The 18,303-nt window shown below is 38.2% G+C and overlaps 1 protein-coding gene across 2 annotated transcripts in view; it reads right to left on the reverse strand.

Annotated features, from left to right (window-relative positions):
- PLXNA2 (plexin A2) overlaps window positions 1-18,303 on the reverse strand; it is a 210,301-nt gene that overhangs the window by 143,282 nt on the left and 48,716 nt on the right. For both annotated transcript variants that reach the window (XM_072137479.1, XM_072137480.1), the window contains exon 3: window positions 16,481-16,663. In XM_072137479.1, the coding sequence (XP_071993580.1) occupies window positions 16,481-16,663 (183 nt within the window). The remainder of the gene's footprint in view (window positions 1-16,480; window positions 16,664-18,303) is intronic.

Here is an 18,303-nt window from a genome sequence, read left to right on the forward strand (position 1 = left end):
TGGTATCTCTACAGCCTTGTATAGTACATGTTAATGGACAGTTGTGCCATATGTTTTGTACAGTACAGTACCTTCCTTATTTTTTCAAGGCAAGGTGTACATGTTTGGTGTCCCAGGTATGTAGTCTATAATATATGATTGATACACTGCTTTTCCTTGTTATTCCCTAATAGCAGGTGCTTTTTTTGCACAATGATGTGACCTGTTACAAAGGAGCATAACTAAGAGTTAGGCTACTATCACATGAATGTGTACTATGCCCGGCCTGGGACCCAAGCATAACACACGCTCAGACTGAGAGACAGAGGGATGAGCACTGCTCACCCTTCTCCTCTCCATAGCGCAGCATGGCACCCCTCAGTGTGTACAGGGAAATATAATGCTCTTTTTCCCTGCGACGGTTCAGTAACGCACGTGTGTGTAAAAGGGGCCTTAAAGGGGGTGATTTGCCCTCCAAATTTCAAGAACAAGACAAGTCCATGGAGGCAGATACCACATATTCAAGGTTTTGTGGAGTCCGTGCCTTGACTTCACAAATAGTTTCTAATGTTATGGCCGATCACTGTATGTATATAATGTCGTCCAATGGTATATACACAATCATTTGGCCCTGTTTCAGAAAAGGAAGCAGGGATGTTTATAAGCTGTACATATGCCAGAAGTCCCTTTAAGCAGACTTAAGAGAGCTGTACAATAATAGGCCTTGTATGGAGACTGCAGGATAATTCCTAGCAGACTGAAAAAAAACAGAGGAGAAAAGAGGCAGAAAAAGCACGACATGATGTGTCGATTTGATTAAATATTTTCCCATTACCTTCCTTTCTGTTGTGTGCCGATCTGTCGTGCTGCGTATTTCTAGTCAAACAGATGAAAGGCGTGTGTATTTAGAAAGTGTGTACATATCACAGGGTCCGAGACAGCACATATTATACAATGTGTGTTTTTTGCAGCAAGCTGCTAAATTATTTATTGTGTGCTGAGCTTTAATCTTATAAACCTGCTACTGGCTCCTGCCTGCTGGATCCACAGCATTGTGCAGCACACCCAGGCTTATTGAAGGAGTAATTTGATATTCCAGAAGGAAGGGGGAAAAAATCACTATGCCTCCTTGTATAATAATACTAAGTATGACTGCAAGCACTCGCTTCGGCTAAAATGTATCTCTCAGGGATTTAGTGAATATTGCTGCATTGAGGAAAAGAATAAATAATCTATGTAGACTGTACAAACCAACAAGAGCCAGCTGCTCCATACAATTCTCCTATATGCGATTCTGCCAGCTATTCAGGTCAATGTGTTGTATACGGCTGTGACCTTGTGTATTGGATTATTATTTATGCAAAGTGGAATCCTACAAAAGAGGTCTATAAAGGGCGCACTAATATTTCACATAAAATGGTTCAATAGAAATCAGAGGGAAATAGTTTTATTGTGGATACAGGTGAATATTGTCCTCCAATGGATTGTGTAGGTATTATCATAAACTGTGACGGTCCATAAGTGTATATTTATTCAGCTACACTAAAAGGACTGTTGGAGAGGAAAACAAATTTGTAAGCAAGTATGAGACCATTGTACATGTCAAAATGAAACTAAATTCTTTGAGATTAAAAGTGATGTAAGGTCTGTCTAAGGCCCCATGCACACAAACATCAGGGGTACATACATCCCCCTTCGATGACAATGGCCATATAGAGTGATGTGGAGCGCACACGTGCAGCACCGTATTGCTCTGTACATGGGAGACATGTCCTATCTTTCCCCCTGCTATGACCCATACGCTCGGCATCTCTACAAAGTGGGGTGGGATCACCGCTCCTCCTCTCCATGGCGCCAGACATTTGTGTGCATCCCGCCTTACACTACACAGCCTTTTTCATGTTGTCATCACAAGGGCAAGCCATTGAGTCATACAGGTTACATGGACAAAGCAGGGTTCCAAAATTTGTCACATGTATTGAGTAGAAATGTTATAAAAAATTCAAACTATTTTTCCAAAATATCAAAAGTCAAATACATGAATCACTTCTTTACAGCTTGGTGGGTACTTGAATTACTGTGTATAATATTTCCCATCCTACTCAGGTACTAGGCCTCCCCAAGGTTTAGAAACCATCACAGATTTAGGACTAATAATTAAACATTTCAGCGCTAACAAAGAATTCTTGTCTGCCAGTAATTTATCACAACGTAAAATTGTGTCTCCAATGACTTTGCTCTCTATGTACATCTCATTCAATTCAAATATTTTTTGTAAAATGACACAATGAAAAAACAGTATTTGAGCTAAAAAATACAATATTGAATAACAGTAGTTTATTACGAGGGGTTAAATAACTCAAAAGATTTCAATATAGATAGGATTACAGCTGTCATTGAGAAGCCAAAAGGCAGATCAGCCCTAAGATAGAAAACCAGTCCTATTTTTGTTTAATATCTTTAAGTAAGTAGATAGAAGGCTAAAGTAGGTCCTTATCTTTCTAGTTACCTGACTGGCAGCTGATGTCTCCTCCGTAATCAGTTTTGATCAGGGCAAGTACTAGAAGGACCTTTGATAATGACAGGGCCACATTCTCTACACTCAAGGTCATTGTGGTAACACATCTCCTCATGGTGTGCATTACAAGATTATATGGATCAGAACATATTTTATATAAACTTCAGGCCCCAGTACAGTATATAACAAGGAAAGGGGCACTATAGCAAAGTCCATAGTAAGTCCCTGTCATTTGCTACTCAGGTTTTAACCGCTGGCTCTTTGGGAATGTTGGTTTACATTATGAGAGCTGTATTATTGCAGGGACTTATTTCTTGCCATATGGAAGTATGCTGCAATGGGAGTTTGGTGAGCTTAAGTCAAACAGGAATTGAGGGGGCATTTATCAGTGCATCTACATTCGTTTTTTTTACGTAAACCTACGCCAGGTCAGACCTGGTGCAGCTTAGGCTGGAATTGTGGACGCTTGGCAGATATATCTAGGGGCCTATGCCTCTTGGTGTATATGCAGCGATGGGGAGAGGGGACAAAGCCTTTATCATATGCCGACGCACAAACACTGGTGTATGATCCCCAGGAATCTAGGCCCACTGGTAAAGGAGATGTGAGAGAAGGAAACCATGTCTTCACAGCTGTTTCTTTCTCACAGAATTTACAGGACCGTCAGGGCTTGGGCTGAGAGCACAGCTGGGTTATTTTTCCTTTGTATAGACTGAGAGCTCAGCTAACTTAATGTAAGACAATGCAAACATCACACACATGATGTGGTGGTGTAGGAAGCTGAGGAGGATGCGGGTTGAGATTTGTGAACTGATTCTGAATGGGGAGATTTATCAAAAGTGAGCAAAACTATTTTAGTTGCTCTTGGCAACCAATCAGTGCTAAGCTTCAAATTACATACTGCTGCGGGGAAATGAAAGCTGTGTTTTGATTGGTTGCTGGCTATACCCAAAATCTCATACTGCATTCATAAAACTATTGCACATCATTGCTTATATAGGGAACTACAGAAGAGATATGCTTGTAATGGGTGAGGGCTCAGAGTTAACAGGATAACTTTCTTGTTTTGTCATTTTGATACTGTTATAGTTTATATTTGGTGGTCATTAAAAATATAAAACATATTTTGATTTAAAAATAGAGGGGGCATTTGCATGGATTCTCTCATCCAGTAGCTAGGGGATGGGACCGAACAGGGTTTCGGTCGTGGTCTTCCTATATGTTACTGCTAAGAAGATTTTCTTAATGCTATGTACAGTATTCAAGGCAATACAGCAGCATTCAAAAGTATTTTTGCTTAGGTTGTTAAAGGGTATTTCGAGAATATGAACATCTGTTACAAAAACCCTGACTACATCCAAACATAGTGATGACCACATAACCTGCCCAGGCAGGTGCAGAACATGTGATATGGACATGTGACCAGCGGCCATGTTCTGTCCTGTGTCTCCTCCACAGCGACAGTATCTATGGACTGATTAAAGGGCCAGCAGTATTCTAATTCTTTATTATAATGTATGACTGATTTGACAAGCTACACATAACTTGCCAAATCAGTCATACATTATAATAATGAAATAAAGCACTGTGTAATCTGTGAGTGCTATATAAATAAAGGAATTATTATTATTATGTCTATAGGCTTTTTCTATTAAGGGGGCCAAAATTTTAAATAACTTATTACATATTAGCTTATATTTTAATGACCCAATTATGCTTATTCCTGGAGTACCCCTTTAAAGATAATTTGCTAATATTCAGTAATATTTTTTTGGCAGATTTACAACAAAATCCTGGTTGATAGTAGTTGTTAGTTTTAAAAAAATCACTTATATTTATGAATGAATCAATGTGAGTAAAAGAACCCATCAGACATTAGATAAGAACAAAAAAACGGTAGCAAGTTCATGAAACTGATTACAAATGGGACCCCCTCAAGGTTTCATTTGGTTCCTAGTTTACATAACACATTAATATTTTTATGTTGTTCCATAAAGTCCAGTACCATATCATGTGACCGAATGCAAGTTATGTTGTGAACAGTTGTGATTTATGTTCTCAATAACTTAAATCCTTGTAGAGCAGCACTCTATGGATGAGCCAAATAATGTATTTTTATTCCTTATTATCCCTATAATCCTTCTTTTGGGTGAATTATTTATCTGGACCTATAATTATGGCATACCAGCCTGTCAGGCTCTTCAATGTAATTATCACTAGCTTGAGGATTATCAAGATATTTATTTGCTCATTGGTGTTTGGGGCTTAGTGCAGTAAGCTGTTCTCCTTAATTTCTAGGAGCAAATGTGTCCTGCATCTGCGCTCCACACAAGCTTCATGTTCAGACCTTCTTCAGCCACTGATACTGGGTCAAACACAGAAGACAGCAGCACAATGCAGTGATACATAACGTACAGCTGAAGTGTTGCCTAAGTTTAAGACTGAAGTTTTGATTTTTTTTTATACTTGTTATCCTTCCTGGTGAATGAGCGGTTTTTCCATTTCCATTTCCAAGAATTGATCGCAACTGCATAATATATGATTTATATTATACATTAGCTTCAGAATAAATGTGCCAATTCTTGCTAATATTCTGGAAATAAAACATACAGGGTGAGTCGAATCAGTTTCTTCTAAAGTTGCTGTGATCTGGAAATGTAAAAGTTGAAATCAGCAATGGCCTAAAGTACATAAGCCATCAATATAAAATACGGTACATATCAGTTTATGATATATATTATAGATAACATATCACTCCCTTTCAGCTATCATTTCATAGAGATATTGTCATAGTGTATCAGGGGTATATCAGGATAAAAGGTATCAGGGGCAGGCTGGTGGGCTGCAGGGTGTATATCATACTTCATTCAATTAAAAAGAAAGTATCTCTGCCTTAAAATAAAGAGTATTGTGCTTTTTTTCTTCATAATATTCATATTCATGAACACTACCATATGGTCCTGGAAGGTAGATTGGTCATGGAAAGCTAAAAATCACATGACCCTCCTCCAGTCATTTTATTGACAGCAACGGCAGCTGATGAGGTAAAAGTACGGTAATTTCTAAGCCAGGGGCTTTACTTTACATATCAATTCAGCAGTGCTGAACCTTGAATAGAAGTACCATTGGAAGTTACCTTATATCCTGCGAAGTTACCTTATATAGTGGCCAACCCCTTTCAATGAAAAATTGTGGCAATCACAAATTTCAGTGGGACTAGCTCGCCATCAGAAATATATGACTATTTACCAACAGTAGATGTGGGGAGAAAGAAGGGTTGGCATATAGAATTTTAATGTTATGCCCGTTCCTTATGGGGTCAGAAGAAACAGCTGCTAGCACAACAAGAATTAAGCCAACAGCCTAGAGTAAAGATTGTAACAGTGTGAGTATCACATGCACTTTAACGCCCGTAGAGACAAGAAGACACCGACACCCAGACAACAGTGCCTAAGGGATAGTTTATTTGTTCCATCTTTTTATTTCGTGTGGATGCCATGGTGGCAGAGATAAAATCATTAGACGTGAGGATAATCTTGGCTGTCATTATTCATAAACAGAAGCACAGGTCCAGTTTATAGAAATGTTAAACCTCAGGAACCAGCAACATAGTCAAAGATAACAGAGAATGCAGGAAATGTTTTCATTATGTCGGCCTCGTATTTACGGAGATAAAAGCACACATATAATTTATTGGCAGGCGAAGCCTGATGAAAGTGACATCACTATCTCTGTGCCTGGAGCACTTGGGCTTGTTGTTCTGGAAGGACTGCAGCGTCCTGCTGATAAGATAATGGGAAGTGACTCCTAATTGAGGGGAAACTAGGGCTGTATCACAGCCAGAGTCTACAGCTTAACAGAGTTGACCCATTAACACAGGCGTCTGGTTAGCTGGGGTTATTTCCCAGAAACCCATGTTCCATCAATATTTTTACCCTGCCTAGTCACACACAAATACCCGTTATTTATTCTACTGACAGAGAAAAGAAATAGGACTGCAGTTATATGTTTAGGACACTTTCATGTGGGTACTTGCCAAGTGAGCGCTTTGAGGGCCAAATCGTGTTCGGTAGTTTTGTGTGAAGGTTAAAGGAGCACTAAATAAAACTGCAAGTCGCATTACGTAAGACGGCTATTTATAAGGCTCGCAAATAAGTATGCCAGCGCAGGTTCAGGAAGATGATTGCAGATAATGCCACCGTCTTAGGAGCTGCTTATTCAGCATACCGTACCAGTGAACATTAAGGAATTGGTATATTCATCAGAGTTGTATTAGATTTTTATCAAGGCCATCTTCCAAGAACCTTTTCCCAAGAGTATATATATATATATATATATATATATATATATATATGGAGTCTGCTATAGGGTTGTACAGAAAGTGCCCTTCTGCCTTTAAATATCAATGTTAATAAAATCATTAAATTCTGATTAATACTTTTTGTGCAATATTAAACAATATGCGCCTCACATATCATGGAGCAAACCTGGTGCTGGGTAATTTGTTCCCATGCTCTTCTGCTTTCCAGCTGGCAGTGTATACATAAATCCCATGGTAAATCATAGTGTTGTGTTGCTGTATTGTGTACACAGATGTTTTTGTCTCATGCCAGTGTCTTTGGTGTATATACAGTCAACATGGTTAAATATGCCATGAAGAAATGTAAAGTAGCAGCTCCCACTGAGAACAGGCCATCAGCATCATCTGACTGACATTAATTGAAATTTAGATAAAGTCTCATATGACCTAGTGCCCCCTGTGACCCAATAATACAAAGGAGGATGTATTGTGACAATGTACAAAAATGCTTTTTATACTGAGGTTATCACAGCTAGAGACTATAGGCATATAGTACTATAACATCTGTACATCTGCATCCACAGGCCGTCACTGTGATATTTTTTAGTGCATTAGCCACTGCTTTGTAATTAAAGTAATTCCCGCTGGGCTGGAGGTATATTACGCTCTACACTACATCGCTTTTCATAAATGACCCCTTAAATGTTATGCAGGATGCAAAAATGACATCTAAGCAACTCAATCATCAATCCAATAATTCATTACATTAGTCATTTCCCGTTATGGAATGGTAGCTTCTTATTTTCAGTTTGCTCTTGCCTAAAATCAATTCTTAATGTCAACATTTATTAGTGATGCCGTCATGGTTTATATGATTAAAAAAAGAAGGAAAAAAGCCTACACAGAGTATGGAAACTGAAAGAATACACAAACATAACAGTCTTTTGTTTTGCTTCAGCCATATTGTTGTGAACGTAAATATAGATTTTCTTACCACCTACTAGGGCTCCCACTGGGAGGTGCAAATATAAAAAGGTCTGGACCATTTAACCCTTATCAAAGCATTCCAAAAACACCTAATTTTTTTATCACCATGACCACCATGCACTTATACATCACTGTTTTTATGTTATAAAATGTATTCACTCCAAAAGAGGGGGTCAAAGTGATTGCTCATGAAATAAACTTCAGTACTTGGGTATTTCTGTGCATTGTGTTTGTAGATTCTGTACTAGTAGAGGGCCTATTTGACTTTGGCTAAACAGGGCAGACCATGGGCTGCCATTTCATTCCATGAGTACCAACTGCTTCTCTAATTGTCCCTAAACTTGCAGCTGCTAGTGAACGGGGTAAAAGTGATGCAGCCACCCCATTTATAGCCCTAAGAATAGCTGCATGGTCTCACATACTAAGGCTACATGCACATCTACCACGTACAAACCGCTTTGGCTGCGTGGAGATCATAGGGGGGGGGGGAGTGGTGTTTATGGGGCTAGCTAAAGGCCACCATTTAGGGTGATGGCATGAGGTCTAATGTAAAGTGACATGTACAGCAATGAAAAGTGATAAAAATGTAGGGTTTATCATTAGTATACATCATATTAAGCGAATCAGCTGTTTAAAGGGTTTGCTCTAGAAACTGCCAAATGCCCTTCATTGTTTATTGATTGGTGCTTTTCCCTGACCTGTTGAAAAAGCTGATGGGGGGGTGGTTGAACTATGAGCTGTAAGGAGGTTTTTCAGGACTATAATATTGAGGACCTACCGTTATATCAGTAAAAGTCTGACACCAAGTTGTTTTAGAATTCTGTAGTGGTAGGATGTCTTTACACTGCTTATCAACCACAGTGTCAGACCTAGTATTTTAGCTGTGCGTTTTATTGCAGCTCACCCTATTGCCTTGACTTGGCTTACACTAAAAGGCATTGAAATTCCATGGTGTTCCATTGGAAAAATGTTAATTTAAAATATTTCTCTAAATATTCCTTGAACTGTCAGACAGAAAGTAGTTAGTAATAATTACAGTTTTTCCATCGGGATGAAACCAAACTGGATCTTTCAATGTTCCGTAAGCTAAGACTGCACATTTTACTACTTAAAGATGCCTGAAGGCTTGAGCATTTGAAATCACATTTCTTTATGCCAACACTATTTCATTTTTATTGCAAGATGCGCTCTTCATATAAAAAGCACATCTGGAATCAATTATTCGGTAATTTTTCTAAAATAATTATATTTTTTCTTCTCTCATCCTTCCAAATGCATTATATTTTAGCTTTATCATTTCAGATACAATAATCAAGTTAGTTATAGTCTGAACTATGATAAGGTTATTTTCATCATGTAACATTTACTGTAATCCTCTTGGGCTTCATATGGCCATCCTAAAATACAAGTAGCTGTCTCAATGGGTCCTAATAGGCTTCCATTACAAAGTGACAGCTGTATAAAAGGATACCTAAAGGTCTAGCCTTTTGACTTATTCAGAATAAAATAATATCTACACCTAGTAGATATTTAAGGTACAACTTAAATGGGTTGGCCACTTCATGTTAATTGTAAATGTGTGGGGGACAGGATATTAGGTAATTTATCACTATATAACTATAAAAGGTACTGCACCACTTTCTTGATATGTAAAGTGAGGCCCTCCTGTCCATAAAATAGGCATAGATGGAGAGTTACGTGAACCTAACTGTCCCCGACCAATCGCTCCCTTCTATGACCTTAAGCTTGTATTCATTAATTCTGTCATAAGGTCTTGGAAGGACAATTGGCAAGGGAAAGTTACAGATCACATGACCCTCCATCTGTGGCCATTTTATGAACAGGAATGTCTGGCTAATGAGGTAAAAGACATTTCTGAACCAGGGACTTTATCTAGCAAGAAAGTGGTGCAGAACTTTAAATAGATGTATATTGGTAACAAAAAAACATGAGGTAAAGTGACCAAACCCTTAAATATGTTAGGTGTTAAGCATTGTTGATTTATCTCAACACCATAAACACAGACATACACATCTTCACCAAGCATACATGCTCTTAATATGAAGGTCTGATATGAGGTCTCTAAATTTTTGAAAGTTGTTCCCTTAAGCAATCAATACCAGAGTACCATTATCTTGCTCATAGGGTACAGCAAACAAAAATATACATAAAAAATATAACCTTTTCTAATAAGTCATTTGCACCATTGATGGTCCATGAGCTGGGACCTGCACCCATGACCTGCATGATGGGGTCAATTCAGTATAAATACCAGAAAGCCTGGAAAAAAATAAATACCGGTATCTGATCATTAAATTCAATTTTCTGCAATATGCGATCAACTCTCTAGTTCACAGATTTCCACAGATAAAACCTTCTGCCATCTAAATACTATCCCATGAAATGAGATGCTTTATGAGCTCTGTAGAATTAAAAGAAGTAAACTACTCATTCTGGAAGCAATTGTGGTGTTTATCAGAAAAAACTTTCTTGCTGACCAGTATTTCATAAGGTAGTATACGCAGTACAATATCCCTGTCTGCTAGGGTATATTTATCCAGTATTTACAACAGGTTGATAGTGTAATTAGCAGAGACAGTAAAGAGTTATTTTTATAAGCAGTGCACTGTACTAGAAACTTGAGCCTTGTAACTTACAGATTGGAATACAACACAGAGACAGGGAAGAATCCAAGAAACCAGTTTGTGAGTATGGCCGACGCATGGGAGACATCTTGGAGGTTATGTGAATGGGCTTTAGACTGGAAATTATGTGTGGGGAGGTATTTGAGATGTATGGTTATGGTCAGCCATGTGTGTCACTGAATTCTGTGGCCAATGGCTAGCTAGTAAAAACACTGGCAAATTGAATTATGACGAATTATATTTATATTATTAAATTGTAACAGCTTGACAAGCCCTCACTGCCAAGGTGAATACAAACAGTTACATTGCAAAATAAAAGTATAGAAAAGCGAAAACATAAAGAGCCCAGTGGCATGTTGTGGAAATCCATACATGTGATCTGCACAGATAATATCCTGTCTCATAAATACGATGAACTTTTCTCACTCCAGGACCAATGCTGCTGATGTATCTTTGAACTTGCTCTATCAAAGAATCTGAATCTGGTTCAAAGCACTGGGATTTTTCTCTTTGATTTACAGATTTTTCTTTGCATGCTGTTTTAATCCTACATTTAAACCTACAGGTTTTGGCCGCATTGTCTATCCAGTATGTCGCAGCCTCAGGATATTACAATAATGATTCAGTATTAACCAAATAGTTACACTTCAGATCTCGGATGACAGGACCAAGCCGGTGAGCTAGTAGTGCTGCAGCCAGGAGCTCTACAAGTCACTGCTCGGCTTAGCGAGTCTGATATGTAAAGTGAACCTGGCAGCAGAAGGGACTCAGGAATAAGCTCAGCATTCCACACTGACAAGTTGGTCAGCCACCCGGATGCAGCCACATCCGAATACAGGAGAGGGCAACCTCTGGCTTCCTCTTCTTGTGTCACCCAGAGAGAGAGCTTGGGTGTTTGCTCTGGGGCTGTGCTTGGACAGTCTCATGATGACTAACCATCTACTTCCCCTTTACTTGTTTTCCCAGGCTGGAAAGATCAGGAGACACAGATATACAGCCTTCATGACAATATACTAAGGGCATGTCTATACTGGTGGTACTGCCTTGTAATAGCATTCTGATTCACACATAGAATATCTATTTCAATTGCTTCTATTGCTTCTAATACTCAGATCATGTTATAACACATGTAAGCTATGCCATATCCTTATATGTTCCTCATACAATAGACTGTAACAGAGTCTTCATGGTGTACATAACTCATAGCATTGCTTTTGCAGAAGACCCTCTTATCCAAATTCCTTTGGTCTTCAACAACAAAATAAGATATTGTTCACCCAGGCTCACACGTGCTGGATTTGACATGGAATTTGCTTTGCAGATTCTACAGTTAAATACTTTGACAATTCACAGCTCATCCATGGAAAGAGGTAATTGGCACATTGTTGATATGGTAAGGAAAATTTGTGTCTAATTCTTGTGCAGATTTGCTGCAGTTCAAACTGAAATCAATGGTAGAAATACCAATGCAAGACTTATACTACTGCTGATGGATCCTTTAATAAATGATCAGATCTGACACACAACTATAAATGGGTTATCCCTTCCGAAATATTCTGCCTATCCATGTGCAGAACCATTGGCAGACTTACTGGTTTTTCAGCTAAAAGCCCAAGTGATTGCCAATAAGAGCTTTAGGTAGTCACAACATGGTGACACAAATTCTGCCAGAGCAATAGGCACATCAGCTATACACTCTGCAAAGCCAGGGAACCATTGGGGTTCTACAATGTATACTCTACTACAATACACGGAAATCCTTTCCCCTATTGGTCCTAAAAAGAGATCGCATTATTTAATTTACATTTACATCTGCATAGGAAATTTTTGTGAACAGGGATGCCAATGATACCAGCCCAGCATATGTAAAACAGGCACTTTTTATTTACATACTTGTTTTGTCAGTCTGGGTCAAAGGGGACTTTTTTTTAGCTTTTCTGTTCAGATGTATGTTAGCAGTTTTCCTCATTGATACACGTGGTGTTTGGTCTCTAGTGAATTTGCGACGTTTTAAAATAAAAGTTGCAAAAAATCTCCAAAAGTTGCCATCAGTTCTAAGTTAATTTCCACGTCAGGGGCAGCCGTAGATTTGCGCCAAAATTTGTGACTTTTTAAAAAGTTGCAATTTTTACATCTGGATTCAGGTGATAACTCAGGGAACACTGTAGAAAACTAGACAATTGTGAACTATGAAGGAAGATTGTCTTAGCTAAAAAAAAAAAAAGTCGCAAATGAGCACAAGCCATGAAAAGTCTCAAAAATGAAAGAAAAAGGACAAGCCAAAATGGCTGAAATGGCTGAGAGGTAAACAATATTTGGTACGGAGGTGGCTGGAGGCAATATTTATTTTTATATAAATTGGTAGCTACTAGAATTTAGGCAAAACATCTTCCAAACCAGTCCACCCCTACAAAAAAAAAAAAAAAACAACCCACACATTTCACCAGCTAGAACACATTTATTCCAGGGAGAGCAGGTACACATTCAGGTACTCTTTATTTTCTTGCACCAGGCTGGCAGCAACAGATCAGAAAATGCTCTTTCTACTGAGATTCAATTCCCTACAAAGGGAAGAGAAGACTGAAAAAAGCAATGGATTTACTACACATCAAAGCCAGGCATTTAAAAGGCCTCTGCTGTACAGCTAGCATCGGGGATTAAAAACCGTGCCGGAAAGAATGTTCTTTCTATAATCCTACATAATTAATGTGGAGCATTTTCACTTCGTGTTAAATACCTAACATGCAGCAACAAGCTGTTTGCTTTAACCTTCTTTAAATGCAGCCTCACCCTATGCACGCTTATAAGGCAGCATTTCTATAGCCGTAGACATTCAATGAGGAAAGCCGGCACAAAGGACAGATAAACCGGCAAAGGTGAACTGGCGGCTGACTAAGGACAAACCTGTGCACCCTCATCCTTCACAACCACATGGAGGAAGGAGTTGGACTTCACCAAATCCAGCCTCCCGACAAAAGTTCCTTCTTGATCTTCTGCTTTTGTTCACATTGAAGTCAGGATTTACACTTCATTCAGTTAAAACTGCATCGCAATCAGTTTTGAGGTGGTTTTAGGTGCAGTTTTATGTATGTATTATGTATGTATTATTCTATTACTGTGTATGACAGGTTGTATATATTCGATACAGTCGTCAAATGGTCACTTAGAATTGCCATTCAAGTAATAAAGAAAGACATAGTAGGAATGGTACATGGAAAAAATGTGTTGTAGGATTATAAAACGATTGCGACTTCCTTGATGGAATAGTTTCTTCACCTTTCTTCCTGCCTCAAGATATTCTGAAGGGAGTTCCATGAGATGACCAGCTATGAATAGTAAAAAAAACATAACAAACTGTGGCTATGTGTACACAAACATGTGCTTAAAACAGGACCAAAACCAGGGGAAGTTACGGCCGTTGCAGATGGAAGGGGTGAGTACGCCTCACCCCTCCCATCTCCATAGGCATCCGGGAGGCTGTGCCTGTCAAGGTGTGCACCATTATTTTAGTCAATGGTGGCTGTGGGCTTGCCTCAGTTTGTGAGGCCACTTTCAGCCACCAAAAACGGTTGTGTGAATGTAGGAAAGGTAAGGGAGGACACATCTGTAAATATGTCAGACATCTTAAGAGTTGATACTCTGGAGGGATTAAGGAGTTAAGTGATATGTTAGTTTTACAATAGAACATGTCTCACATGTACATTGCTAATGGCTTTGACAGTAAAATCTTATTGACACTAATTTGTTGGCTGTCAGACCCACATAGACAAGGGTATGTTCAATTAAACAGGTAGGGTCCCACCTATGCCAAAAACTGATTCCACTACATATTAGCTCAGATATACCGTTTCTAATACACTATTCATATTTTGGAAGTAGAAGATCCTGAGCGATAACAGATGTTTACTTCTTAAAACAACTTCTAAACCTCTTTAGATATTTAAGTAAAGAGCTGGGTCCTTTAGAAGCATAAGAGAAGGCAATCCAATAGCAGACAGGCAAGGATCTGTTTGGCAATTATTGTCCTATGCGCCGTAGCCCTTGGCATCAGTCCCTTCTGTGATGGCAACAGAAAGGAATGATGCCTTTCATGATTCATCAAAGTAATAGCTACAAACAAATGCTGTTACGTAGCCCCGGGGGCTCTCTCTAGTGTCAAGCAGCAAGTGGTTGACCTAGTGTTCAGACGTATCTGTCTGCTAAGCCTTTGCTTTGGACATGCAGAAGCTAAACCCTAATGAGTCAGTCCAATGAGCTGGCGACCATGTTGAATTTACAGATGTTAACCCTTTAGTCACTTAACTGGATTAAACTGCTATTGTGTCAGGTAAAAAAAAACATAACATAAACAAAGTGATATTTCATCTTTTTTTATATAGTCTACCAAAGCTACCAAAGAATACCAGAGTCTGTTATTTGTAGGGCAATAAAAGTGAATACAATTTATGTATAACCAGTACAAAAGGTTAATAAATCTTAAAAGAAAACAATATAAGTGGATACATTTAGCACCAAGATTGTTCTTATTGGTCAGAAATCAATTTTAAAAACCATAACCTTACAAGCAGTGTACAGTTTGGTCTTCTTTGGTCTTTGGATCTAATGAGGATACGATGTAACTGAAAATATCAATATAAATTGGTCTGTCCAATTCTTAAAATATGCAAATTATAGCTATACTAGCATCCTACTCAGCTCATCGTGTTCACATTTATATTGTAAGCCATAGCTGTAATCCAATATTAGACTACATTAGTAAGCAGAGGCTGATCCAAAAGGCTTTCTCCAGTGCTTCACATCAACACTAGTTGGGACCGCTCTTGAAACATGTATTTGGCAATACAAAAGGCTGGAAAAATGAGCTAGCATATAAGAAGAACCAGCAATAACTTTCACATCCAACCTTGCTGTGCTATGAAAACATTTTTACAGTTTTGGCTTAAATCTTGTGAAAGGCTGAAACGTCTTTGCCAGTCACTGAAATACGGAAGAAAATTCTGGAAAAAATTCCTCATGTTAATGTATTCACCTGCTCCATGGACTTCTGATCTGTTGCTAATAATCTGCCTAGAAACGACATCACTTGCGTTAAACCGTCATTCTGTTTCTATTGGTTTTCTACCAGATTCCTCTTAGTTTAGCTTTTATCCTTTACTGCTTACAACTAGGACACTCTCTTCCACTTAGCCAACCTTCCTTTTTGACAAACTTCCTTTTCCATTTTTTAAAACTCAAAAGCAAATACACCTTCTGAAACTAGCCCTGAGTTTCAATTATTAATGCCTTTTCTATTGACTCGGGATGCGCTTGACTTGCACTTATAATAAATACACTTGCTCCTAGCATGTCTGTATGCCTCCCATTATACCAATTAGACTTCAAGCTCTTCTGGTCAGCGGCTCAAGGCGCCTTGAGTTATAATTTACTTGATGTTTTTATTCTCATTTCTCTACAGGAAAGTTTGCTTTTCTAAAGCTCCGCATGCCCCTCTCTGGATTAATGTTCAAGTACTCACATAAATACATGCATAAGTACAAGGTAGTAGAACATTAGTCTACAGACATGTAATGGTAAAGTTCACTTTCCTTAACTGTTCTGCATTGTGTTGTACAGAGCCTTCAATTTTCTTGACTTTCCATTTTTATCCATTTGTTCTACTTAATACTTTGGCTTTTAATGTATTATTATAACATGCTACATGTCTCCTGCATAATGAATTCAATCATTAAGATAGAATAAATATATGCTACTTTCATCTATTCAACCTGTGGGTCATTTATATACCAAAGCACAATATTAAATATTTTGTCACAAAACGTTAACAATTGCACGCTCGCTTTATAGATATGATTAAGAGCAGGATTTCTAAGACAAAAGTCAAAATCATTGCAAGAGAGGAAACAAGGAGATCCCAGATTATTCCAGCAACACACAGGATGACTGGTAGGTTAGGACACCTAATGTCTCTAATAAGAGTCTCATCAGGGTTTTCTGAAAAATCTTGCTATAAATTTGAGATATTTTACCTTTCTTAAACTATAAGAGTCTTACCTTTTTAATTCTGCCACTTTTGGTCCCAACAAAGACAACACTGTAGTTGTTGTAGACGTAGGAAGCCAGAGATGTCATCCTGTCTCTGCTTTCTGTATAAAGTGTAACTCCTTCAACCAAGTTTAGTCCTCCCAAAGGCTGGTTAATATCCAAACCGCAAAAATTGTCATCAATGGGAACCGGCTGAAAAAGATAGGAGAAATGAATGATTTGTAAATAATAATATAATTTACCTGTTAATAGCCAAGCTGTCTGAGTTTTGGAGGACCAGATGACCATCTTTTGTGAATCGTTCTCTTCCTACTCTTCCCCAACAGCAGATGACCAGGGAAAGTGGGATATCATCATTAAATACAATACTGTCTACGGTATATGGTGACCTTAAGTCACTATCATAGTAGCTGCTGTATGGGTATTTGTCTAGGCACTTCATTGTGCAGTATCTATAAACCTGTGTCTTATATTGTCATATATAATACAGTTATCTTAGATAGATACATTTTTCTAGATATAGTAAAACCTTTTTGAGAAGAGCACCCCTTTATCTAGTCCAGATTAAGGGCAGGACTAGAAGTTTATATAAATGCAGGCAGTCCCCGTGTTACGTACAAAAAGGTTCCATAGGTTTGTTCTGAAGTTGAATTTGTATGTAAGTCGAAACTGTATATTTTATAATTGTAGTTCCAGACAAACATTTTTTTTTTTGCCCCAATTGGAGTTTCAAAATTTTTTGCTGTAATGAGACCAAGGATTATCAATAAAGCTTCATTACAGACACCTTACAGCAGATTATTGCAATCTGGGACTAAAGGAAAGCATCCAGAGAGCTTCACCAGAGGTCACAGTGGGCAGAGGTGTCCGCCTATATATATAATATATATAATATACCAAAGAAAATGAGACTCCAAAATTAGGGTTAAAAAACGAGAAAGGATCCTGAATTGGGTCTGAAATGTTGCACTTGGGTAAATGAAGTACCCACAGTTTTTTTGCACTAATTTTGGAGTTTGGAGGCACATATTTTCTTTGGAATATATATGCCTGGTGTGTCAAGACTAGATTGGGATTTGCACCCACAATGATTTTTGCTTTTGCCATGGTGCTGCTGGACTTGTAATTTTTATAGATAGGCAGATAGATGGATATTGTTTGAAAGAAAAGCATGAATGTCCATTTAACGCTTCTTGGTTTTAGAGCATATCAAAAGTCATAGACATCAGTAGTCCAGTTTGTGTATGTGAGGGGGATAAATGTTCATTAAAGGGGTTGGCCACTCTTTTATATAAATTGCCCGTATGTTTTTATTGCCTTAATAATAATCCCTAACTGTTCATTAAGTGTTCATCCAATGTACTTATTTTTGTATTATGTGTAGACTCTCCATGATTCCTTCGGTTCTGCTGAACAGGAAGAGCTGAAACAGCAGAGTTACAAATCATTATACCCCCCCCCCCCGACAGTGAAAAGAGAGACACAGTGGGACAGGGAAATGCCAAAGCTCTCAAAGGAGGCAAAGACACAGGTTCATATATATGCAGAGACATGTCTAATGGAAGAGATTTGTTAACAAGTGGCCAACCCCTTTAAATGACTTGTAATCTTTACTTTCTGGCATCTTTATTTCTCTTCTTTCTGATTAAAAAGTTATTGTCTATTTAAAGGGGTTATTTTGTATTAGGGCTTTTTTATAAATGGATCTCTGGTATCTATGATAAAAATATGACAAAAAATATCAAAGAACATATATTCACCTTCTACACGTATACAAAGGCTCAGTTTAAAGGAGTTGTCCAGGATTGTGAAAAGTTTATATATGGCATGGG

Source organism: Engystomops pustulosus, chromosome 2 (assembly GCF_040894005.1).
Source record: "Engystomops pustulosus chromosome 2, aEngPut4.maternal, whole genome shotgun sequence".
Taxonomy (NCBI): domain Eukaryota; kingdom Metazoa; phylum Chordata; class Amphibia; order Anura; family Leptodactylidae; genus Engystomops; species Engystomops pustulosus.